The sequence below is a fragment of the Rhipicephalus microplus genome, chromosome 3 (assembly GCF_043290135.1).
Source record: "Rhipicephalus microplus isolate Deutch F79 chromosome 3, USDA_Rmic, whole genome shotgun sequence".
Lineage (NCBI taxonomy): Eukaryota > Metazoa > Arthropoda > Arachnida > Ixodida > Ixodidae > Rhipicephalus > Rhipicephalus microplus.
This window is the reverse complement of record NC_134702.1, coordinates 109598430-109625670: the sequence shown is the minus strand read 5'-3', so window position 1 is coordinate 109625670 and position 27241 is coordinate 109598430. Positions and strand designations below refer to the sequence as shown.

The following is a 27241-nucleotide window of genomic DNA, read 5'->3' as shown; positions in this document are numbered from 1 at the left end:
TCAACGTGAGGCTGCACGCTCGCCTAACCGAGATCGGGCAGTTGAACATGACGGTGAAACGATCGATGTGGAAATGACAGGTGCGTCGGCAGACGCCGTAAATCAACGGAGTGATAACGAGACTTTACTCGGCGAGCGTCGTACCATTCAAGGGCATATTCAACGAAGCTTTCTGTCCGCGCAAACGGCAGAGGCGCAGTCGACAACAGTTCGCGAGTCGCTCGGCGCGATGTCGGCAACTGAGCGGAAATTCGCACTGACAGCGTCTCAGGAACGCGAAACTATGCCTGCGCCAGAAGAAGAATACGTGCTTATGCAGATGACCGCTCTGAACGCGATGATTGGGAAAACACTCTGCCCAATTTGCCATGAGCAAGACCTCGCTGTGGACCGGGACACAAGGCTTGGACTTGCCGTGAAAATGGTGCTTATATGTCGTTCTTGCGGCACAGCCAGCTCTCACTGGTCGTCAGAGAGAAAAGAAGACGCGAGAGTCTTCGATGTAAATGTTAGATCAGTGCAGGCAATCAGGTGCATTGGAAAAGGACCTACTGCTATAAATGACTTCTGGGCAGTGATGAATGTGTCGCACAGAGGACTGCACCAGAAGACTTATCAACGCCACTTAAAGAATGTGATAAAGCCAGCTGCCAAAGTGGCTGCACAAACTGTTTTGACAGATGCTGCACAGGCCGTCAAGAACACATACGAAGAAATGGAAGTGAACTTCACGAAAAACATTACAGTGGTGTATGATGGCACATGGCTAACTCGTGGGCACAGCTCGCACATTGGTGTAGGCTGTGTTATTGAATTTTACACGGGTCTGGTGATTGACTGCACAGTCTTGTCTAATTTCTGCCTTGGGTGTACGCTAGGGCCACCTGAAAGCCACCCTACATATGAAGAATGAAGGAAGGCGCACGAGTGCCAAAAAAACACCAATGTAGGCGCAGGGCGCATGGAAGTTGAAGCTGCACTGCAGCTTTTTGGGCGCTCCATCAGCAAGAACGACCTCAGGTACACGAACGTAATTTGTGATGGAGACAGCCGCACCTACACAGCCCTGTGCAATGATCAGACATATGGATTCATACCACTCACAAAGGAGGACTGTGTGAATCATGTCCAGAAAAGAATGGGCACTGCGCTCCGCTCTCTTGTGAGCAAAGCAAAAAGGGAGAGGCACTTGGTGGAAGAGGTGGCCTTACGCAAGATCTTATAAAGAGGCTCACCAGCTATTATGGCCTAGCCCTGCGAAGCAACACAGATGTGCAAGATATGCAAAGGGCGGTGATGGCAACACTGTACCACATTTCATCCACTGATGCCGAGCCCCATCATCAGCTGTGTCCTCCTGGTGCCCTCAGCTGGTGCAGGCACCGTTCAGCAGAAGCAGAAGGAAAGTCACCACCTCCACCCAAGTACAACCTTCCTAGCATGGTTATAGAAGCACTGCGGCCCATCTACCAACGCCTTTCCGACCCTCAACTGCTGGCTCGATGTAGCGGCAACAAGACTCAAAATGCTGCCGAGAGCCTCCACTCAGTGATTTGGTCACTGATATCCAAGCAGCAGCATGCCTCCCTCTTCACTGTGGAAGCAGCAGTGCATGAAGCTGTTGCAAAGTACAATGCGGGCAGCTTGCGAGCTTACACCGCGATTCGCACTGCACTAGGTGTAAAACCTGGGGTTGTCGCCCTCCAGAGGGCTGCAGAAAAGGACAGCCAGCGGGCTAAAAAATCATCAAACATGCACCAGATGAAGAAACAGAGGACCGAAAGGCCACCTGCAGGCATGGACACCAGACTACTGTTCTGGTGCATTTTGATGAAGGTGAACTGCTACAAAAACTTTGAAAGCCATTTTCTCTGAAGTGTGTTTTGGGCACTTAGTGTTGCTTGTGAAAAGTGTAGCGTGACAGTGACTGGACCGATTTTGATGCTGTATCTTTTTTTTTAATCCTTGAAGTCTTGTTGACAGGATGACATTATTCTTTACCTTGCTTAGGGCCTAGTTTTTTTTTGCATGTGCTAACTAGTGCATGAGAAGTTCTGATGCAATACATGAAGCTGATGGGGATGTTATTTGTAAAAAAACTAAAAGGAATAGACAATTTTTGATAATGTCATCCTGTGTAGTGTTCTTTTGAGTAAAGATCAAAACCACTTGGACCTTCCTGGCATGTTTTGTTACAATGCTAGGCTTTTCACCAGCAGACTATGTCATCAGATTATGTAACATAGTGTAATTTGAAAACTACTTGAGATATCGCAATGAAACTTCATGTATAGCTATACGAGACACTCTTCAGTATGCCTGCCAAATTTCATTACTGTAGCTCAACAAACAAAAAAGTTTTTTCGATCGCCACCTCCCCCCTTAAATTGTTTAAGTTGTCGACGGAGTCTGGCGTTTTGAGGAGTAGTAAGCCGGTCAAGCGGTGAACAATGGTGCAGCAGTATGGGTCGACATGTGAAACAAGGACGGATACGGTGGCAGGTGATGAACTTAGCGCTGCGATTGGAGAGGTGCTGTCGTTTTGGAGTATCGATGGTGAATTGCTTCCGCTGGGCAAAGGACAGCGCGATAGAGCATCAGCATCTTGATGCTTCTTCCCAGATCTGTAGGCGACATCGAAATCATACTCCTGCAAGCGAAGTGCCCAGCAACCAAGGCGACCCGATAAGTTTTTCAGCGATGAAAGCCAGCATAGGGCGTTATGGTCGGTCACGACGGTAAAATGACGGCCGTGAAGATATGGTCGGAATCTTTGCACTGCCCAAACAACAGCAAGGCACTCCTGCTCGGTGATAGTGTAGTTCTTTTCTGAAGCGGTAAGAGCACGACTTGCGTAAGCAACTACGCGTTCGCATGAGTTTTTGTCACGCTGCAAGAATACCGCACCAAGACCATGACTACTTGCGTCGGTGTGAAGGATGGTGGGTGTGGTGGAATCGAAGTGGCACAGTACCAAATCCGACGTGAGGGCTTGCTTCAATGCCGTGAAAGCGCTTTCGCAGTCTTCGGACCAAATGAAGGGGACGTTCTTGGCGAGGAGTTGATGGAGCGGAGACGCAAGTTCCGCGAAACCACGTATGAAGCGCCGGAAGTAAGAAGATAACCCAAGAAAGCTGCGCAGGTCCTTTTGACGTAGTGGACGAGGAAAATCGAGGACAGCATCAAGCTTCTCGGGGTCAGGCCGAATTCCTTCTTTGATGACAAGGTGGCCGAGAACCTTGATTGTCTTGCTAGCAAAGGTACATTTCTTGGTGTTAAGGGGGGACGCGGCCTTTGAAAACCGAAAAATCGCTAAAAAGTCGATTTTTGGCCAACCACATATTCGGGCAGTATGTGTCATAAACTACCTTTTCTGTAAATATCAACGTCTAATTCGTCGCGAAACAATTTGAAATAAAGTTTAGAACATGCCGCGGCGGCCCTCGAGCAGCGCGCGAGCGCTCAAAATACCCCAACTTGGCGTGATCGCAGTCTCTCGACCGCTCGACGGAGTGCCGCCATTTTGGTGTTGTTTTGTTTGTGAATTCTTGCTCTTTCTTTCCCCGCCACCTGCGTCGCCGGCGGGAGCGCAGGAGAGTAGCAAGCCGCTCATGATTGGAGGGCTCGCGAGAGCTTTCAAGTTTCCCGCGGCTGAGGCGCGCTGCTGGGATTGGGCGAAGCGCGCGCTCCCCAAGGACACTGGGGAGCCCGCGACTGCCATTGGGTGCTGCGCGCGATGACGTAGCGCTCTTGCGCATAATGCGGCCGATGCGGCCGCTCGTCTACTGCTCCTCCGTCCGGCGTCTTTGTGTTCCGCTCGCTTCCGTGTATCGTTGCAGCCGTTCGCATACTCTCCACGTTTCAACTGTCTTCGAAACGATTTTCAACCGTCTTTACGAGACGATTTTCAACCGTCTATACGAGACCGTTGTTGTGTTCGCTCACGATGCGCCCAACGAAAAAGAAGACGCTACAATCGTTCGGTGCAAGCAAGCGAGCTATGAAGCTTGTTCGCGCGGCGAGGCTCTCCGCTCGCACGTGCGCCGACGGTGATCACGCCGACGGTACCTGTGGGGCAGCTTCTGCTTCATCTACGCAAGAGAGTGGTCGCATCGACGCGCCTAGCAACGGGACTCCTGCACCGCCGGTGCAAGAATTTGTCGTTACAAGTGCGCCTGGTGTCTCGTGCTCATCGACAGTGGCTTCCGCATCTTCTCTTTCATCGGCCTCGAGTGCGATCGCATCGTCAACTGTGCATTTGCGAACAAGTTTCCTGACGTGCGAGGAGAAAGAGGTGGCGGATCAACAACGCGCTGCTGTGCAAAGAGAACTTGGCGCTATGCCAGCGACGGAGCGGAAATTTCAGGCAATGGAGCGCGATCATGAAGCTGCCAGCGCTACAAGTGAAGGCGAAAAATTTTTTCCTTGTGCAAATGAATGCCCTAGACGACCAGCTATCTCGGACCCCGTGCCACCGGTGCACCGCGATTGGGATGAAGGTACGAGGAAGCACCCAACTTGGACTTGCTGCAAAGCTTGAGCTAGTATGCTTGCATTGTGGAGTAGTTTCAAGCTCATGGAGTTCATCTTGTCAGGATGACCCAAAGGCCTTTGATGTGAATGTAAGAGCCATTATGGCACCAAAACAAATAGGCAAGGGACAAACAGCTCTCAACGACTTTTGGGCAGCGATGAACGTGTCCCATCGTGGCCTCCATCACAAGACCTTTCAGAAGCACCTGAAGAAATTCAGGGAACCGCAGACACAATGCATAGAAAATTTCTATGCAGAATCTGCTTCTGCTGTAAAAGCAACTTACAAAGAAATGGATCAATATTTCACCAGGGATATAACAGTTTGTTATGATGGAACATGGCACAAGCGTGGGCACACATCCCATATTGGAGTCGGGGCAATTATCGAATACCATACGGGCCTTATCTTGGACGCCGTTGTTCTGTCTAATCAGTGCCTTGGTTGCCAAGTAAGGCCAAAGCCTGGAGACGCAGACTATGCATGCTGGCTGGAGAATCATGTGTGCCAGAAAAACACTGACTCTAAATCAGGGAGAATGGAGGTTGAGGCAGCTATCATCCTCTTTTCACGCTCACTGTCGAAGCACAACCTCCGTTACACAACGCTCGTGTCTGATGGAGATAGTGCCACCTTCTCTGCCCTTGTACAAGAAAATGTTTATGGACTGGTCCCCATTTCAAATGAGGAATGCCTGAACCACGTTCAGAAGAGGATGGGGACTGCACTTCGCAACCTATTGCAGAAAAGTGACAAGGCTTTGGGAGGGAAGGGCAGGCTGACAAAGGCCCTCATCGACAAGTTGACAGATTATTATGGCTGGGCCCTACGGAACAATTCCGATGATGTGGCTGCAATGCGGCGGGCAGTGATGGCATCGTACCACCATGTGACGTCGACGGATGAGGAGCCGCACCACTACTTGTGCCCAGAGGGTGCAGACTCCTGGTGTCGTCACAATGCCAGCAAGATTACCGGTGTTCCACCTTTGAAGCATTCGTACAAGCTGCCACGCTATGTTGCAGATGCACTTCTACCCATTTATGAGAGGCTCTCACAGGCTTCTCTTCTGCAACGCTGCCTGGGAGCAAAGACGCAGAATGCATCAGAGTCCTTTCACTCCATGCTGTGGCCCCTCATGCCCAAAGAGCAGCATGCGTCACTGATTGCTGTGAAGACAGCACTGCATGATGCAGTGCTAAGATACAATGCTGGCTGCTACAGGGCCACCCAAGAGCTAGCTTCATCAGTGGGGCTAACACCTGGCCACCTGGCCATTCAACGGGCAGCCGAGAAAGATTCTCTGCGCTTGAAAAAGGCTAAGAAGCGATCCCTAGAGAAGATAGAAAGGCGGCAAAGAAAGAGAGTGCCAAAGGACACCTCCAGTTACGCTGCAGGTTCATTTCAGAACTGCCTATGTGCTCAAAACTTTTAAACGTCGTTTTCTCAAAATGACTTTCTTGGCTAGTGAGGCTGCTTATTCCAGCCATATCTCTGGAACCACTCATTGGATTTCCATAAGTCTTTTTTTATTATGTACATGAATAAATTTCTGAGGGGGTGACAAGCCCATTTTTTCAATATATTGTGTGTGTTATTTATTATATTTATTCGAAATTTGATTGATAATATCCTAATCACGAACACAAAGTTTGATGGTCTGCTAAAACTTTTCAGCAAGGAAATTCAAAAAAAGGGCTCTGTTACCCCCTGGAGTATCAATCTGGGAATCATCATAGTTAATTTCACAGTTCCAGCACCTTTTGAAAGTTCTCCAGGCCTGGAATAAGAGAACCATGTGCACTACCCTGATATTTTGCTGTAACTTGAAAACCAGTAAACATAACTTGATGAAATTTTGTAGTTCTTCTAATGCTTTTGCTATAAGTCTGTCCTGAAAATTTCATTAGGATATCTCATTAAACAAAAAAGTTGGTATCCGATGGTAGCCTCCCCCCTTAAGAGTAGATGACGTGTTCCATGATCTTAGAGCATATGCTGGTGAGAGAAATGGGACGGTAGTTTCCAGGGGAAGACCGGTCACAGCCAATCCCTGTGCTTCTGTCAGGAAAGGTGTGTGGCTGTCACGGACGGCCATTTTTGGCGACACCGCATCACTGCAATTAACGGGCGCCGTACTCCCCGACTGACCGTGAGAAACGGTGGCACATGAAAGGGAGCCGAGAAGTGCAAAATGGGGTGCTCTTCTTAGAACGTCGCCGCCGACGGTTAATCCTTTTGTAACTGTGGCGGCGTCTGCAAGGTCGTAGAAGGCCGCGGTATACCCCGAACAAGGATTAGACTACGAGACGCCCGGCTGAGAGCCAAACGTTTGACCGTTCCCACGGGGGAAAAGCGTGGGCAACGCTCTGGTGGCCAAGCCGTATGACAACAACCCGACAGGTTGTCACTCTCGCTAGCTGTGGGCCCTCTCCCAATTAAAACAGGGGTGGGGTCAAAATATTTTTGGGGCGGAGTTTCCATCAATTAAACGCGCATGATTGGACCCAGGTAGAGGTCTCTTGTCCCCAAGGAAGAGAGCGAGGAGACACGAGGGGGATTTAGGCGCAGGATTTTGCCCTGCTAGGCAGACTAGTCGCTGACCAACATGGTGTAGAAACAGATCAACAAGCATCACTTCTAGAAGTTTTTAGTGTGGCTCTGTATCGGCTGGCCACCTAAACTTAGCCGTTCGTCTAGTTGTGACGCGATATTAACGTCTGCCACGTAGACATCGGGACTTCGCCTCGAGTTAGCTCAACCTGCTCGAAGTCACCTGCAAGCACTAGCCTCCCGGAGCCACCAGCGTTGCAACACCGCCGACATCGCAGTCGAGCCAGAACTCGCTTCGACTTCTCGCATCCGATCGTCGGGGACGCAACGCTGCCGGTCATCACACGTATGCCTTCACCTGTTTATATCTTCGAACTTTCTCCTCCGTATTCTATTGTTAGTTTGTGTACTTTGTAATAGTTCTCTCGCGTAAGCTGATTTATTGTTCTTATATGTATTCTTTAGTTGTATGAAGTGTTGATGTATTTTGTTAGTTGTATTGAAGTGTTGTATCAGATCCCGCGTGCTGCCATATCACTAGAGTAAAGTTTGTTTTGTTTTTTCACGTCTCTGATCTCTTCATTGTCTCTGCTTGCGTTCGGAACGAACCAACCTGCTGTCATTCCCGTCGCCGACTTCGTGCTGGCGACGCTAGAGTGGCAGCTTGTAACAAAACTGGCGTCCGCGACAGGAAGTTCCGTACAAGAGTAAGACAGTGAGGGGTGAACGAGAACCGTGCGGACAGCGTGGTGATAGAGCCGCACAGTTGAAGCAGTTGCATCCTGCAATGATTGCGCTGTTTTTATAGTGGCATTATAGTGACAATTGCAGTATGGAGTGTATGGATTTCGATAAGTGGATCGCGTACGGTAAACAGTTAGGACTCGAGGGCGCCAAACTGAGACAATGGGTTAAGGAGCAGCAGGAACAGGCGCAGGCCAGAGAAAAGCGGGCACTGGCCCAGGAGGAAAAGGAAAAAGAAAGGGAGAGAGAACGCGAAGAAAAGAAGAGAGAGCGCAAAGAAAGGGCGAAAGAACGAGAAGCGGCAAGGGAAGCCGGAGAACGGGAAGTGCAGTTACTGCAATTCAAGATTCGCCTCACTGAGGGTAGCAGGGTGAGCCAATCCAGCAGTGAGCATGGCGGTGCCGGTGAGGAACTGTCATTTGAGCGAGACACATGGTGTCAAGGGCTACTCGCGGTTCTGCCTTGCGAGGCAAATGAAGCTGTTGCGCGACTCAGTCAGCAGAACGCGAACAACTACGAGGTAGTTAAGGCGGAGATGTTCCGGATATTCGGAACTTCTGTCTGGACAAAAGAGGAGCAGCTCAGACAAGAGTCTGAAAGAAAGCGCGAAACAGAAAGACAACAGTCTGAAAGCGAGGCGCGTCGGAAAGCGATGGACGTTAAAGTGTGGCAGGAAGCGCTAGAACCAGAGATCGCGCCAGAAAAGGGCCCGCGTATTCTAGAATGCATCAAGGTAGAGTATGCTGAGAACGAGGCCTTGGCCGGTCTGAAGGTAGAGACGATGTCGAAAGACGCTCCTTGCGTGGATGAGGAGAGTGCCAGCAGCCCTAATGGGCCCAGTAAGATACTGGAAACCTCCTTCGTGCCTCAAGAGTACATTTCGACATCGTCAAATGTAGGCATGATTAGCACAGTGGCGAATCAGAGCGAGGACGCGACGCTTCAGGAATGCAGCGATGCCGTCGGAGAGGGCCCAGTTGATGGCTTCATCAGTGTTGACAAAGCTAATTTGGCCCGACAGTCTGTCGTGACGCACAGTTCAAAAAGCGTTATCGGGAGGGAAGACCTAGCACCAGCTCCAACGAGCTTCCCAACTTCTGAGGTCCCGAAGCGACATGATGATGACATCGAGAGAAAGGGGGGCAAGCAAACATCGCCGAAAACGAAAGAAGCGGAAGCGCACTGCACTGTGAAAGCCTAGGGCAGATCCCACTCCATCTCGAGAAAGACGAAAGGCTAGGCCATTCATCCGTTTCAAGAAACGTCAATGGTGGCGTTCATGGAGGCACAAGCGGCGAGCCAGGTGTAGAGGGGAAAAGGAGGTGCGTCACCCGAACGAAACGCGCGGTTCATTTCGACGAATTCGGGAAAGCGGCCTTGCCCGAAGGTTCAAAGTCGAAAACGCACAACGGCTAAGTACTGCGTGGGGGCGACCACAAAGACACTATTACCCAGGCTTCCCCCCTGTTTCTGGCGTCCCTTGCACATTCCTGAGGAGAGCCGGCCGAAATGCAGAATGAGGCGTGACAGCAAGACACAGCCTGGCGTTCGTGCTTTTTGTAACCTCTGGCGTGCTCGAAAGCCGCCGGGAACGCGACCCCATCATGTGTGATTCAAGCGAATCTAATTGAGAAAAGGGGACGGTCAGTTTGAAGAATTGTTCAACGTGCGTGCTAAGTATGGTTACTTAGTGTTGCTTTGCAGATGCAAACTTCAGTCATAATTTTTGCAAGTTACGTGATGCGGAGTAAATTGTTCAGAAGGAAAACCACCGAGCCAAAGACTGAAAGTTAGCATCGAATTAGTTTAATCAGGAGTGCGAAAATTTGCATAAGGTAAAAACCGAGTAAATGTGTCATTTTTTTAGTTTTTCAAAGGTTTAGTGTGGCATCGTATGCCTCCACTGCCATGGGGATGTGGCATGAATGAGCATCTGAGGAAGATGTTAGCATAAACCGAATGATTTCGTAAATTGATTCAGATTGGCGTGACCCGGTACAGTTGTCGTTGCGCGCATTGAGAATTGAGGTCTATGAGCATGTTATTTTTTCCCATTCGTCGGTTGTTTTCTGTTTGTATGTGCGTGTTTCATTGTATAAGAAGTGTATTTTGAGTATTTTCTTTTTGCTTGGTGCATTGATTGTTTTTACTTGTTGTAATGCACATTGAAGGATTGCACTACAGTAGAGGAGCGCACCTGTTCCGTTTTGTTTCGTAGTATACATTCGTGCAGTGTATTCTGTATTGATGGCTGCCGTACACGGCTATTTCCTCTTCTTGTTGTATGGCGCATTGATATTGTTGCGTGTAACTGAAGCTGGTAATCTAACAATTGTTTGTTTTTCCTTTTGTTGTTACTTTGATGCACTCTGCCTATTTATGTTGTGTATGAGAGGGACAGCCCTCATGTCTCCCTTGTTGGAGGTGTTTTGTTACTTGTTGTCAAAAAAATTCTCCTCCGTGTGAACAAATGTTATGAATAACATTCTGAAAGTGGGGGGCAATGTCACGGACGGCCATTTTTGGCGACACCGCATCACGGCAATTAACGGGCGCCGTACTCCCTGACTGACCGTGAGAACGGCGGCGCATGAAAGGGAGCCGAGAAGTGCAGAATGGGGTGCTCTTCTTAGAACGTCGCCGCCGACAGTCGACCCTTTTGTAACTGCGGCGGCGTCTGCAAGGTCGTAGAAGGCCGCGGTATACCCCGAACAAGGATTAGACTACGAGACGCACCGGCTGAGAGCCAAACAATTGACCGTTCCCACGGGGAAAAGCGTGGGAAACGCTCTGGTGGCCAAGCCATATGACAAAAACCCGACAGGTTGTCACGCTCGCTAGTTGAGGGCCCTCTTCCAATTAAAAAGAGGTGGGGTCAAAATATTTTTGGGGCGGAGTTTCCATCAATTAAACGCGCATGATTGGACCCAGGTAGAGGTCTCTTGTCCCCAAGGAAGAGAGCGAGGAGACACGAGGGGGATTTAGGCGCAGGATTTTGCCCTGCTAGGCAGACTAGTCGCTGACCAACATGGTGTAGAAACAGATCAACAAGCATCACTTCTAGAAGTTTTTAGTGTGGCTCTGTATCGGCTGGACACCTAAACTTAGCCGTTCGTCTAGTTGTGACGCGATATTAACGTCTGCCACGTAGACATCGGGACTTCGCCTCGAGTTAGCTCAACCTGCTCGAAGTCACCTGCAAGCACTAGCCTCCCGGAGCCACCAGCGTTGCAACACCGCCGACATCGCAGTTGTGCCAGAACTCGCTTCGACTTCTCGCATCCGATCATCGGGGATGCAACGCTGCCGGTCATCACACGTATGCCTTCACCTGTTTATATCTTCGAACTTTCTCCTCCGTATTCTATTGTTGTTAGTTTGTGTACCTCTCGCGTAAGCTGATTTATTGTTCTTATATGTATTTTTTAGTTGTATGAAGTGTTGATGTATTTTGTTAGTTGTATTGAAGTGTTGTATCAGATCCCGTGTGCTGCCATATCACTAGAGTAAAGCTTGCTTTGTTTTCTCACGTCTCTGATCTCTTCATTGTCTCTGCTTGCGTACGGAACGAACCAACCTGCTGTCATTCCCGTCGCCGACTTCGCGCTGGCGACGCTAGAGTGGCAGCTTGTAGTAGTGGCGTGGTGCAGGTTCACCAAGTGCTTCAGCGCGTTGATGTTTGCACCACGACTCTGTTCCTGCAGGGCAAAACTTGTGGCTGCCAGCATTGTCAGTAGAGCATGAGTGGAAGTACGAAGCCCATACTGCAGTGTACATATCCCGTACACTCCCCCTGTTGCTTGTTATGGCAATCTGATAGTATGTTTTCTATATTGACAGCACCATAAACTTTTGACTCTGCAACTGTACTATATGCTTTGCTGTCACCGTCACTCAAGAATGTCATGAAATGCAGTGGGGTGTCATAAGTCAATGTTCTCTGCCAAATGCGCATTACAGCCTTCGTTTCCATGGCATGGGAGGAACAGTCTGCATTTTTTTCACACACTGGGCCATAGAATGCCTGCCACACTTCCTCGTCTGGGCCCATATACTTGTGCCTACTGCATGTCAGGCAGTAATTTGATATGACCTCGAAGTCTAAGCAGAGGCCAGTATCTAAGGAGACAACTGCACCAATCCCGTTGTGGCTTTTGTGGCCCCTCTTCTGCCAAGTGCCGTCGAACATAACAGCCACATCAGTTTCGCCTGCTACTTCTTTCGTCAACTCTCTGGATCGGCGCAAGTTTTCACTCACAGCTGCCATGGCAGCGGTGTGCACCTTCTTTGCTATCAAAAAAAATCCTCGGTGGTGCATTGGCTTTGGGAGTCCAATAATGGAGCAAAATCTCGACAATTGCTCATGCCCAATGCCGACAGCGCGTGCAGCCACCACCGCCTTCACATTTACAGCGAAACTATCTCGGGAGCTCCCACTGTCGTACCGTTGGCTCACTCGGCTGCTGCCGTCCGCCGTAACACGCAGTGACGTATAGGAGCACGAAAGAACAGTCGCTGAGCATTTGCTGTTTTCACAATGAAGTTCGAGGAGCGACGAAAGTCCCTTGCACTTTTCTGCCGGCTCCCGAACGGCAAGTTTTTGAATACCGCAAGCAGGGCATGCCGCACCTGCCACAAGTGCCGTCAGCAAGAGGGTGTCGCACAAAACTGTCGTTGCACAAACCTCATCGAGCTGTCTTTGTCTTTTTCGAAGAAGCCGAGCTTATTTTCCAAAGCACTGACGAAAGAAAGCGCAGCGTCAATTCCTTCATCGCAGCCACTGTCGCTCGCGCACTCGTCGATGCCGCCGTCAGGCCTAGCACACGTAGGGGCGTTCTCGTTCGTCGCCGTCGTTCGGGGCGCTTTACGCCGCCTTCCCTTGAACTTGTGCTTCGTTCAAAACTTCTACGGTCTCACGTTGCACTTTTTCGGGCTTGTCATCGCGCAAATATGCGTAGACGCGCAGAAAGGCAGACGGACCAAATGCCGATGGCCGCCACCAACACAGCTGACAATGACTCGGTAGCCAATGGCGATGCGGCTTAGGGTGCCGCGCGTTTCAAACCGCTCAAACCACGTGATAAAAAGACCTCGTTTTTTTTTTTTTTTTTTTTTCGCCCACATACGAAACTGGCGGTCGTCGGATCTGTAAGAAGAAGGCCGGACGCAACTTTCCCAACCGATCATGATGGCGGGCGGCACTGCGACGGGGAGCAGCGCGCAGTCAAAGATGGCCAATATCGACGCAAATTCACGAAATTTTGAGCCACCGCGATGCCTTCATACACATTTTTTTGGATTTTGCGGTTCGAATTTAGTTTTGAAATTTTCACAGATGAAAGAAGAAGGTTTGAAGATTACAATGCAATAAAAATCAGAAATACGAGAAATTTCGCTAAAAACGCGATTTTTCGACTCGCATCTCCCCTTAAGGGGGGATGCGTGTCTTAGAAAAGTAAAAAATGGGCAAAAAATCGATTTTGAGAAAAATGCATTTTTCGAATCTTTGAACCTATAAGCACCTCTCCTCAAATTATTAACGCTAAATTCGATAAAAAAAATAGGTTAAAATCTATATTCAAACCATCACGGGAGTCGCAAAACAACCCGCAAAACAGAAAATTTGTTCGAACTTCCCGCGCGCGCCGCCAGCGAAGCAGCCGGCAGATCGGCGCCATCTTGGGCTTGTTTTGAAGCTGGTTCCTTTGTGCGCGTTTTGCGGGCTCTCAAAATGGCGTAGCTCCCACACGACGACTGCCCTCCCCCGTTTTGCGAAGCCGTCTGCCGGACCGCTGATTGGCAAGAGCGCGTGCGCGCCGGCGAGCCCCCCCGTCTCGCGCTTACCATTGGCTGGCGCGGCGGCGCGGCCACGGTTGCTCGCTCTTTTTTTGTTTGTTTGGTTTTGCTCCGTCGGCGCCTGCTCTCGTGCGTGTTATCTCGTCTGCTACCCGCTCGTGTACCGACGTCGCCGACGTATACGTCTTTCTGCATTTCGCCGGCATGGCTTGGGAAGCTCGCCTGAAGAAGAACACTCGTCAAGCTTTCGGCAGGAAACGAAAGCGAGCGTGGAATGCGCGGCAGAAGGGAGCGGCCTGCGCGCCGCCGAGAACGCCGGAGATGGCCGAGGCAGCGCATTCTGACAACAACGGGCTGTCGGAAATGCCTGTTATTGCGGAGGCAGCACATTCAGACGACGACTCGCAGGCGCAAGTGCCTGTTATTGCCGAGGCAGCACATTCAGACGACGATTCGCTGGCGCGAATGCCTGCCGAAGCGGTGCACTCTATTCGGCTTAGCTGCAGCACTTCGCCGGATCATCACGTCAGCGGATCGTCATCCGGCACTACTGGAACCATTCAAGGTTGTGCCGACACGACGTTTTACGCTGCGGACGAGTTCGCCGAGTGCTCCATATGTGCGGCGAATTTAAAAGAGTCCCTGGCATCACAGTGCGCGACAGCACGAAAGTTTGAGCTGCTGGACGTTCAGCTGGAGGGCGACGACAAAGAAAACGGCACGCAATTTGCCATTGTTGATATAGAAGCGATAGACTCGCTATTTGGACTTCTCCCCTGCCTTGAGTGCGGCTCAAAAAGTATGACTTTCTCCAAGAGAAAAAGAGACTATGGGCTGTGCTCAAAACTCGTGCTCGCATGCAGCAGTCGCGACTTTCGCGAAGAATGGTTTTCTTCACCGAGAGTTGCCGAAAACAGCCAGGCCAAAGTAAGGCCTTTTGAAGTGAATTGGCGTGCCATGAAAGCGATGAATACTATCGGCAAAGGGGCAACAGCTCTGACGGATTTTTTTGCCGCGATGAATATTTCGCATCGAGGGCTTCACCAGAAAACATCAAAGCCACATGAAAATCATGCGGGAAGCCTGCGGTGCGACTGCTGCCGAATGCGAATCCACAAGCGTTGCCCGCGTCAAAGAACTCTATGCGGAGTTTGGCAATCCACCGGGCAACGTCGACGTCATTTATGATGGCACGTGGCTTACCCGTGGACACAGCTCCCATATCTGTGTTGGTTGTATGATTGAAATGTACACTGGTTTAGTTATTGATCACGTTGTACTTTCAAACTTTTGCCTGGGCTGCGCCACTGGACAAAAGGAAGATGAGGAGGGACACGCTGCTTGGCTCGTCCAGCACGCCCCTGTGTGCCAGAAAAATGTTGACTGCAAGGCTGGCCAGACGGAAGTAGAAGCAGCCCTACGCCTCTTCCGACGCTCCTTAGAAAAGCATAAGCTTCGGTACACAACAATGCTTTCAGATGGTGATAGCCGAACCTTTCATGCCCTTACTGAAGATGAAGTTTACGGATACATAAAAGTTGAAAAAAAAGACTGCATCAACCATGTGCACAAACGAATGGGAGCTGCCTTACGAACGCTCATCGAAAAGAAAAAAAGCTCAAGGTGGGTCACTTGGCGGAAAAGGTAGGCTCACTCAAGACAAAATAAAAAAAATTACCTCTTACTATGGCTATGCCTTGAGGAGCCACAAGAGTGATGTGCCAGGCATGAAAAAGGCTGTGCTGGCCACACTAAGGCACATGTCATTAACAGACGAGGCACCCAAACATGACCTCTGCCCTGAGGGAACAGATTCATGGTGCACGTTCAACAGGGCCATAGCCAATAGTGAGGTGCCTCCACCCAACACCACCTAAATGAGTTCAGGCCTCTTCACTCCGGCGCGCCTTCGTGCGACGTCATTCAACTTTGCCCGAGCCTCTCACGCCAACACCACCTAGCTCACGCCGTACCAGCAGCGTTTCGGCATGTCCGGGCATGTTGACAGGCAAGGAGGAGGGCGACCTCTCTCGAGAGAGCGAGCACCGTGGTAGCCCGTAGCTTTGCGGCAGAGCCGTAAGTTGTCCGAGTCTCCGACAGGTGGCGGCAGCCGTGACAATTATTTCACTCTGTCGTTGAACGAGACCACGCGGCCACGCCGTGCGCGCTGTTCCGTGTTGCAGTTACCGCTTCCGCCGAATTTATTTTGTTGACGAATGTATCCTGAGACATGGGGCGGTGTTGTGTACCCAACTGTCGAGGGAACTATGACAATGGTCCGAAAGTCCGCTTGTTTTCTTTTCCGAGAGACGCTAAGCGAAGAGCGGAATGGCAGCGGGCTGTGCGACGGAGAGACGTCGACGTGAGGCTGTTGAAGGACCCCAAGGTAAGCTGCATCGAGCGTACCCCTTCAGAATTAACGAGATTTCTCGTAATTATCCCAGGAGATTCTAATCAGTGTTTTTTTTTTTTGTGTGTTCCGGTCACGCGCAGGTTTGCGAGCGTCACTTCAAGTCGGAACACCTGCGCACAACGTCAACGTATACGGACTGCGATGGACGAACCATTGAAGCTCCTATGAAGTTGACACGGCCGACTCCAGACGCCTTCCCAGCCATTTTTCCAGACTGCCCTTCGTATATCTCGGATTCGCGCACGCCGCGAGAAGAGTTTGAACTGAAAAGGAAGCGGACTGAAAATGAGCTACTCCAGAAAGCCATACACGAGTCCCAAGCAGCGTTTGAAAACGAAGAAAAACAGTACAAAGTTTGTAATCTGGGTGAACTGATTTCTCGGGTTAACGAGCGTCCAAATAAGAAGTTTTGGTGTACAACAGCCTGCGAGACGTGCCTCAACGTCGCCCACATCGAACCGGCGTTGCAAGCTCCGGAGATGCTTGTATCTGTGGTGGTTACAGAGGATCTGTCCGTTTCCGTGTATTTTAAGTGCCCTCCGTTGGTGTCGGATGATGTGTGCATTCCTGACGAAGTCCGTGATGTCTGTGTGCTGGACAACCTTCTAGACAGCGTGGAGCGATATAGTGAAAAGAAGGCCCGTCAACAGGAGGACAAGATGGGAGGAGTGCGTAGGCTTGTTTTATCCTTGCTGGATGACATTTGTGATGATGAGCTGCATGATGATGAGAGGGCTGACGCACTAATCTTCCTGAAGGAGCAGTGCAAGCTGCTAACAAAGAAGAGTAATGGCGTGCGGTATTCTGCAGAGCTTTTAGTTTTTAGCAGTATATTGCACACAATTTCTCCACATGCTTACAAGTTTTTTCGCCACAGCAACAAGCTTGTCTTGCCGCATGACACTACCATCAAGTGAGTTTGTGCTGCACATGATGTGAGCCCCTCGAAAGAGCAGTGCGAAGAAGGTTTTCTGAGGTACATTAAGTGCAGAGCAACCATTCTGAAGCCTCATGAAAAAAATGTGACTGTCATGCTTGATGAAATACACCTGCAACAGTTTTTTGAATATAAAGGTGGCTGCCTAACAGGGTTTGCTGCGCATTGTGCGGAACCAGCAAAGACAGCGCACGTGTTCACGGTACAGTCTTTGCTTTCATCTTATAAAGATGTTGCTCATATCCTTCCGGTAACTCGTATCACAGCAACGGAGCTGCATGATGTTCTAAAGACACTAATCATGAGGCTTGAAAGTGCTGGTCTGCATGTTGTTGCGGTCGTAACAGACAACAATGCCATAAACAGGAAAATGATGTCTCTGTTTAGCGAGCGAAATGAGCCAGGGATTGTTTTTCCTCATCCTGCCAACCCGCAGCAGCCATTGTTTCATGTTGTGGACACTGTTCACTTGCTCAAGTGTATACGCAACAATTGGCTCAATCAGAAGGATGATGACAAGTCGTTTTTGTATCCTCCTTTTGAAAGCTGTGGAAGTGGTGAGGACCAAAAAGCTTCGTTTACTTTTTTGAGGAAACTGTACCAGAGTGAACAAAGCAAGCTTGCAAAGGTTGCCTATGGTCTGAGCTATAAAGCACTTTATCCAAGCCACCTAGAGCGTCAAAATGTGAGATTGGTGTTGAAAGTTTTTAACAGCTTTGTGTCATCAGCTTTGTCACTTGAAGCGCAGAAATTGCATTTGGCTGCACTGCAGGAAACGGCCACCTTTATTGATTTGATTGTCAGGTGGTGGAGCATTGTAAATGTTAAGACTCCAGAAAAGGGGCACAGACTACGTGATGTTTATCAGCAGCCTGTGAAGGATATGTCTTGTTTGCAAGTTCAGTACCTTGATCAGTTCATTACCTGGCTTGACAGGTGGAGCCGGAGGGGAACCACGGCTGGAGGTTTGACAAAGGAGACCCACTTTGCTCTCCGGCTAAGCACGTATTCATTGATTGAGCTGTCACGGTATTGCCTTGATGAGCTGGGCTTTAGGTACGTCCTTTTGGGGAAGTTTCAAACAGATTGCCTTGAGGCCAGGTTCGGGAAGTACCGCCAAATGTGTGGATCTCACTACAATGTGTCAATCACAGAAGTATTCGAAGCGGAGACAAAGATTCGCTTGCAGGACACTTTAAAGCTGGAAGACATGCCGCTGTCATTGGCACCTAAGGAACAGGAGCTTGATGCCGAGATGCTAATAGCAAAGTATGCCATCAAACTCACCCAAAGTGACCTGAAGGCATCACAAACTGACGTGCCTGCGTTGGCATACATTGCAGGCTATTGTGCGCATGCTGCAATTAAACGTCAGCCATGTGAGGATTGTCAGTCACAGCTCATGATCACTGACCGAGAACTGCAGCAAAGTGAGCACGTACTCATTGACAGCATGAGCAGAGGCGGCTTGAAGTTTCCGCAGCCTTTTGTTGTTAATGTTGTTCTTGGCACTAAGATAGTATTAGAGCACCTTGTCAGTAAGGAACAGGAGCAGCGGTTTCATGCAGAAGCCAACCAAAGGATGGTCCTCTTGAGCATCATGCAGTTCCTACTAAGCGACGGCGAGGAGTTGGACATGTGTGCAAGTGGCCACCATCCAGATACCGTACTCAAGAACATTCTAAAACCAGCTGTCAACACGCTTCTAAAAAACTATGTCGCTTGCAGGAATGACAGTGTCATGAAAGAAAAAGCCTGTACAAAGCAAAGACAGTTGCTAACGCTACAGTAAACTTTGCTAGTGGCCCCTTCGCTAAAATATGAAGCAAGCTTTACTAATGGCTAGTTTTTTTTAAGCTGGCCAGTTCGTATTTTCTTTTTGTCCCACAATGTCAATATGGCTTTGAATATGACTGTTCCAAATGCTAAATGTTTGTTCCTTGTGATACACTTTATACATTGTAATAAATACTCCAGTAGCTAGTTTCTTTCGTTCTAAGAGCAGTTGTGTTTTTCTGTTTGCCCCATAATGTGATTATGGCTGTGAATATGACTGTACCAGATGCTAAAAGTTTTTCACTGTGATAAATTTTGAAACATTATAACGAATAATCTAGCGCCCTGTTTTTTTTTTTTTTTTGCTTAATCTTGTCAGTTTCGGTTTTTGTGTTGCACAATGTAGTCATAGATGTCAATATGACTGCTAAAAGCTGGAAGTTCGTATGTTCCTTGTGATACATGGTACTTACATTGTAATAAATATTTTGCCAGGTGCCCGGGACTTGTGTACGTTTCTTTTAAGTGCAATCTGAAGCAGTTACGTCCGCCAAGATGGAGCGGAACAACACTATTTCATCTTGATGTGAATAAAATTTCGTTCAGAAATTTTATATTCTATGCCTATATCGCGGCAATGCAGAAATTAATGTTTTACTCATCTGTAGTGGGCGCCGCGCGGAAAGCGTCCGCGCCGCAGCAGCTCGCGCGCGCGCGCGTCGACAAGCCAGGTGCGTGACGTCACGGAGGCAGTGAAGAGGCCTGCCTGAACTTATCTAGGTGGTGTTGCTCCACCGCACAAGAACAGCCCGCCCGATTTCGTCTGTGAGGCACTAGAGCCTGTGTTTATGAGGCTTAGCGACAAAGCATTGTTGGAAAGGTGCAGTGATGGGATCACTCAGAATCCTAGTGAGAGCTTACACGCTACAATTTGGCAACAAGTCCCCAAGACCACCCATGCCTCACTGCGCAGCGTAGAAAGAGCAGTGGCTGAAGCCATCAGCCGCTTTAATCAGGGGGCCACGAAGAGCAATGAAGCAATTGCTGAGAAGCTAGGCTACAGTGCAGGAAATCTCTTCATGCGTCGTAGCCTTGAAAAGGATAAAACCAGGCTTCACAAATCGCGGAGGGAGCACCTGCAGAGCAGTTCAACAAAGGCAACACTTGCAAAGCGACATAAGCCTGCAAGAGACACTGCATACAGCCCTGGCATGCTGTAGAATTGTAAGGATGTCTGGGACAAAAATGTGTGTTTTACTTGAAATAGTGTTTTATGTATAAAAGGGTGATGTTTTTATATATAACATGTGTCTTCCTTTGGTTTTCAGTGCACTAGAACAGCCACAAAGTTGTAGACTGGGTTCCTTATACTGATTCAACGGCCAGTACACAGTTTTTAAGGGGGGACGCGGGGATCAAATCGCGAAATTCTCGCAAAGAAACGAATTTTGGATAAGGGCAGATTTGGATTCTGCATCACCATTTCTATCATATCTAAAAATATTTCCGCCGAAAACGATCTCAAAGTAAGCTTAAAAAATGTTTTTCTGACTGCGGATCGCAAAAAGCTGGCTGAAATCTGCGCGAAAATGGCCCATTTTCGAGCGCGATACTTCCGCGCCTTCGCCGCCGCTCGCGGAAAGCTTGGTGCCGCTGGAAAGCTTGCTTCACCGCCGTACTTCTCCCGGTGAAACCACGACTCTACGAGCTAAAATAAACGCACAAACAGAAAAAATGCGAAGGCATCCGCGACGCCTTAGACGCGCACCCATTGGTCGCTCCTGTCACGTGGTACTGAGCGCGCTCTGTGAGTGGCTGCTGGGACGCGCTTGCTTGCGCTGGTCGTCTGCTCCGCGCACGCACGTCTGCTACGCACACGCTGGCGCACTATAGTTTGCGAATCCCCTGCCGATACGGTCGCCGATACGCCAACTCTTCTCTAGCGCGAGGCTTAGCGCCCGCAATGGATCTTCGCGTGGACCGAAAGCGCAGGACGAAGTACCGGACGAAGTACGCTTACGGGAAGCGTAAACGCAAGCCTCCTGTTGGGAAAACGAAGCAGTCAGCAGCGATTGAATCAGACGAACCGAGTACCGCGTCGCCACCAAGCTACGTGTCGTCGGAAGCCGACACCTGCTCGCTGCCGATTCGGCAGTGAGGCCTATGACGCGGGGCCGTCAACTAGCCGCGACGTTGCGGTGCGGCCCGAACGCGAAAGAAGTTTCGTTTTCGCTGCGGCGGGTGACGATGCGGTGCCGGCTGTTCAAAGTGACGGTGAATCGACGCCTGGCAGTGAAACTGAAGACCCGGGGCCATCAACTAGCCGCGGCATCACGGTGCGGTGTGAACGCGAGAAAAGTTTCGTTTTCGCGGCGGCGGACGACGACGTGGTGCCAGCTGTCCAGGATGTCGGCGATCGTTTGCCTCAGCGGAAGCGCACCGTTCAAATACACCTGGAACCTCGTTTCGTGTCCTCGGAAGGCGCCGAGAAGCAAGCCAGCAGTGTCCGCGATGCACTTCGCGAGGTGTCGGCAACGGAGCGGAAGTTCGAGTTCGCGCAGCAAACGGAGCAAACATCGGCAACAAAAGAGGATGAGTTCACCCTAATTCAGGTTTCTGCCATGAATTCCCTAATAGGACCTGCACTCTGCCCAAAATGTTGTAAGAAGACTTTGTCAGTGCAGCATGGGACAAAATTGGGCCTGGCAGTAAAACTGGTACTTTTGTGTGCTTCCTGTGGCCCTATTCATTCACCTTGGTCATCCAGTAGAAAATCCGAAGGAAGGGCTTTTGAAGTCAACCTAAGAGCCATGCAAGCAATCAAATCCATTGGAAAAGGGCCCACTGCCCTGAATGACTTCTAGGCTACAATGAATGTCTCTCATCGGGGCATTCATCAAAAAACCTATCAGGAACACCTAAAAAAAACATTCAAACCAGGAGCAGAGGAAGCTGCACAAAACATCTTTGCAGATGCTGTGCTTGCGGTAAAAGACGTGTACAGTAAGATGCAGCCATCAAGCCCAAACAACATCACAGTTGTGTATGACGGCACGTGGCTTACAAGAGGCCACAGCTCACACATTGGGGTAGGATGTATTATTGAGTTTTACACGGGACTTGTGCTGGATTGCACAGTCCTTTCCAACTTCTGTCTTGGGTGTTGTCAACAACCAGCAGAGAGCGACCCCAACTTCGTCACTTGGGCTGAGAAACATCAATGTCAGAAGAATACTGATGTTGGCTCCGGACAGATGGAAGTGGAGGCTGCTCTGACACTTTTCAGGCGCTCTGTCAGCAGGTATGGCCTCCGCTACACCAACATTATATGTGATGGTGACAGCCGAACCTATCTTGCTCTGTGCAAAGATGAGGTGTACGGCTTCATACCACTGACCAAAGAAGACTGCGTGAACCATGTGCAGAAGAGAATGGGCACCGCTCTCCGCACACTGGTGACAAGAGCTAAGAAAGGGGAGCCATTGGGTGGGAGAGGTGGACTGACGCAGGAGTTGATTAAAAAACTGACCAGCTACTACGGGTTAGCCTTGCGAAAACACACAAGTGTGCCTGACATGCAAAGGGCCGTGATGGCCACTTTTCATCACGTCACGTCCACCGGCGACGAGCCTCACCATGAGCTCTGCCCACCTGGCCCTGATAGCTGGTGCAAACATCGTTCAGCACAGGCCAAAATGGAGCCAGCACCACCTCACAGGTATAACCTGTCGAAACGTGTAGCGGAGGCTCTGCTGCCTGTATACCAATGTCTCTCTGACCCGCAACTGTTGGAGCGATGCAAAGGCAACAAAACTCAGAATGCGGCGGAAAGCTTGCATTCAGTTATTTGGTCACTGACTTCAAAGGACCAACACGCTTCATTGTTCGCAGTGGAGACAACAGTACATGAAGCAGTTGCACGCTACAATTTTGGGAATTTGCGAGCCTACACTGAAATGTGCAAGTCCGTGGGCATCAAACCTGCTAGCCTCGCCCTTCAAAGAGCTGAAGAAAAAGACCAGCAAAGAAAACGAAAAGCACGCAGTGCAGAAAAAATGAAAGAGAAAGGACGTAAGAAGACCCTCGCAAGCAAAGACACAAAGTATTACAGTCCCGGGGCATTTTGATGGACCTTTACTGACTGTTCAACTTTAACGCCAGTTTTCTCAGAAACGTGTTTTGACCCGACTGTCCAGCTTGCCACGATGCTTGCATGACTATGGCTTGACGGATTTTCATGTGGTTTTTTGCATTGTGTTCCTCAGTGAATTTTCTATGTCGTGACGTTTTCATATTTGTTAATTACTACCTCAGTATTTTTACTCCTAAGCTAATTTCACATTATGATAACGACTACATTTACAAGCATGTATATAATGTTCTCTGTAAAATAAAAACAGAGTCATAAAAATATTTGCAAAATGTCACGACATCAACCATCCCAATGGCTAAAATATAAGAGCAACTATAGGCTTCTACCATGTTTTTTTGTCACACCAGGCTTTGGGCAAGTTTGGTAGTACACTGATGGATAAAAAAATTTATAATGCCAGAACTACTGGAGATAGCTGAATGAAACTTTGTCATTTATCATTTAGCGCAGTTTCCAGTAAGCATGCCAAATTTCATTGCTCTACGACAAAAACTAAAGAATTTCACTTTCGATCCCCACCTTCCCCCTTAAATGAGCTGTGGCAAATATTTTGGGAAGGTGCATTGACACATTTGGTACAGCCATACTCACATAATGTAGAGCTATACAACGGTGCCATTTTTATTGCTCTAGCTTCACTTTAGCAAAAGTTACAGTTATCAGAAACTTTAAATGCGTTTTTCTCAGTTCGATCTTTTTGTGCACCACACTAAACCTTAGGGGTTTTTCTTATATGTTACTGTTGATTGAGAATGACAAACTTGGTATCATTTTATTTGTAATAACATTACCTATGGGGTGATGCTATTTTGATTACTCTAGAAGCATACTGTTAATTACAATTATGGATAGTAATGAGCGAAAATTGAACAGGATATCCATTGTAAGTGCTGGTCTGTTTTCTTATCTATATAATGCCTAAAAATTAATAAAAATAGCATCACCCCATACAGAAAGCCCTCAGCATTGGGGCTATGCATTTATTTTTTGGATCTGGCTTGATTAAGTTGCCAAAAAGCCCCAATGAAGTGCATAATTAATTAAATTACAGATGTTAATATCTTTTTATCCACTGAAGCTATTTCAGAAACAATTACATATTTGAAATCAGCATGAAAAACTGTCCAAGATGGTGAGGTTTGATCAAGATAGAGCCAAAAACAGAAAAAAAATTTTAAAGATCCATGTCCCCCCTTAAAGTAACCTTTATTGTATTAATTTTTGAGAAACTTCTTTTAAATGGATCTCTTGTTTCAAGTGTAGATGGGGAAATTTTTCATATCATGATCAACATCCCACAATTTTGCTTTTAAACAGCCCAGAACAATATTTGTATTTTATTGCACACTGTGAACATCCAGAATTGGTTCTATGGGTTACATATCCATCTCCAAGTTACAGTTAATTAGCTAATTAGGCCTTATTAAAAAGTGGCAGTTCATTATATCTTTAAAATTAATTGTCACAGAAAAATAAGAATTGTATTTTCGAAATTAGTAGTAAAATCTACATTAACTCTCCAAATTTGATTGAGGCACTGGCAAAAATAAGAGTTTTTGGAAGATGTAGCATCTGCCCTAAAATGAAACAAGCGTTTCTGACATGATTTGTTTCACTCTTGTATTCCACTCCCCTGTTCCTCTCTCAGTAAATGAAACTCCGGTTAAACAGAACATATTTTCCCAGTCTCTTCAGGTTCTGTTTTATGAGAGACTACTGCTTTTTGGTTTCAAAAAAGTGGAAAACCCAATCATGTCTGAGTTCTCAGATAGCGATTCTGACAGGGTAAAGACCTGTCAAAACACTTCAACTCGAGTAGACACTCAGTTACCACCGTCAAGTTCGCACCTGAACTGTGACTCCCGCGCTAAGGACTTCGAGTTCCAGCGCTGGTCTGAGTTACTCGAAAGAGCACGCGCAGCCGAAGTCTGCATGGGCTGTGACTTTGTGAATGTCACAAATGAAAGTCCCAAGTGCTATACGGATATGGCGTCCACAGCGCAATTGCTGTATGGCGATATCCTTGAGGTGACTGCCGTCACTGTCCTCACCACGGGAACCGTCTCGAGCTGGAGGCTAACCACCTCCCACCTTCGTGCGGCCTGGTTGAGCCAGACAGACGATGACCACGTATTACGTGCTGTCTATTCGTTGTCTACAACCGGACCCACGATCTCGGCTCGATTCGAAATCTCGTCCGAGAGACAGACATCTTCGGCAACACAAGCATCGTGCTTGATGTCACCCCACCCCAGAGGTGTCCTCTGTGTGGCCCAGGCGGTCGAGAAGGAGGATTACTCCCGTCGCAGCCGGTTTGGGACTTGCGTCAGCATGCCCCGGCAAAGCGTCAGGTTGAGACATCCCATCTCCCACAAACTGGTGCGCAGACCAAGCCTCATCGGAGCAGAGCTCCAGCACCTAAGGCTGAGCGGAAAGCTCTAGCCAGTAGAGTCCAGGGCGCAAACGCTTCCCCGAATAGCGACGAGCTTAGTAGGAGGAAGAGGTTTAACGCTCTTGAGACTGGAGCGTCAGTGACGTGGGCTCACAGCATGAGGCGGAACTTTTTGAAGTTCGGCTTCTACGCGGCTTTCTCCCGGGTGACCGAGGGAAAGCGGACTTCTGCGCTAGAAGTAGCAGATAGAATGTTTTCCTACGACTACCCGTCCTGGCCCCAGCCTTGTAAAAAGGTATGGGATTATGAGACAAGGGAGCGTAAGCCATCGCCCGACGTGTGGGTAGAACCCCGCGTTTTGCTAGATCCTGGCTTCGCCTCGGATCGAGCACGTCGCATTGCTACCCAGCGAGCTGTGGTAGCAGAGAAACAAGAGGCAGATGGAGCACATCCATCTCCTCCAGCTGAGGAAGAGCCCGTTGATCAGGCAGCTAAGCTGGCAGCTTTCAAAGCTAGCTATCAACGCTACTTGGAAGCAGAGGCCGTCGACCTTGAGTCGATGAGCACTGATACCAGCGGAGCCGCCTACAACGATAAGGCTATCAGAGTGTACAACTCTGAATTGAAGCACTCTTTTTACAAAGAGTCCCTTCCTCTCACCGCAATTGAGGTATCGGACCTCATTATCGGTTTCCTCGAAAGTCGAGGTTCAGAAGAGGCCGTTCGAATGAGGCCATTCGACGGCTCTTATATTCTCAACAAAATAATGGGGTACGGAAGTAATTTCAGTAATCTCTTCAACTTCGTATCACAAAGATAGACTGTGACACAGTGGAATAATACCACCAAAAAGCATCAACTTTTATCAAAATTTTCTAAGTGCTCCCCACCATCTATAACATTGCTGTCATTGCTTTTCTCACCCAGTTTTACACTTAAGAATTCCGCAATGTCAGCACTTTCATTAAGAGCAGATTTCCCACTACAGACGGGTATGAAGAGCTGCGCGAGACAAACTGTGTGAAGTGATGATCGGAAATCTGCATGGCTGAGCACAGTTTTACCAGGAAAAATGGTCTCCAGTAATATCTGCAGTGGTGCAAATGTTTCTCTAAAAACGTTAACGTACTTAAGCTGCCTTTCAACCAGAAAAAGCTTGCGCATGCTTAAAAATGCTGCTGTCGAAACGCACAATCCGACCTTAGCTGTCCTTAAGGGGGGACACGGGTCTTTGGAGCCGAAAAATCGCCAAAAAAGCAATTTTTTGTAAACAGCATTTTCAGAAACTACAGGTATTTTTTTACAGGTGTACTGACTTTCATATCTCTCCGATCAATATTTTAGCTGTAATATTAAATTCCTAGCCCGTGCAGAATTCACGCAGCTCCGGACACCAAAAACCAGTTTTTTATAAATTCGTAACTCCATGTCCACAGCTGCACTCGCGGCCATTTTGGTATCGTTTGAAAGAGCAGTTTTTCGGCTTCAAATTCCCGCCACTGTGGCTTCTGTGCGTTCATTGGTTGCGGAGAAAACAACCATCAAAAAAAGAGTAAAAACGCATGCTACGATTGGTTGTTTAGTGCACGTGACCGTTTCTCAGAGCATGATTGGCTGAAGTCGGCTTGTGGCGTCTGCTCTGGCTGCGTTGTGCGCGCTTTGCTGGCCCCCGTCGGCGCCATTCCTGAATTCTGCGATCGACGATGGAGCGGTGTGCGTCGGCGTCTCGAGCGGGAAAGTTCCACTCAGTGCACAGATTCGGAAAGAAAAGAAAAAAAAGCCTCATCGCTAACACCACGAAGCGTCGGGCAGCACCAGCAGCGAGCGTCGAGGCCGGCCGGTCATCAGCGCCAAGCATCGCCGCCGCCGAGCCGGCTGGTGTAGGCCTAACGGCTCCACCAGCGTGTGAAAGTGCGAGTGGAAGTGGCCGCGTTCGCATTGAT

General features: G+C 48.8%; 1 protein-coding gene across 1 annotated transcript; it reads left to right on the top strand.

Annotated features, from left to right (window-relative positions):
- The first annotated feature begins 15857 nt into the window (after positions 1-15857).
- Positions 15858-19251, top strand: LOC119186936 (uncharacterized). Its single transcript, XM_037435280.2, has 2 exons — positions 15858-16013; positions 16121-19251. Exons 1-2 carry the CDS (start codon positions 15858-15860, stop codon positions 16955-16957), a joined length of 993 nt encoding a protein of 330 aa, XP_037291177.2. The 3' UTR covers positions 16958-19251.
- The last annotated feature ends 7990 nt before the right edge of the window (positions 19252-27241 follow it).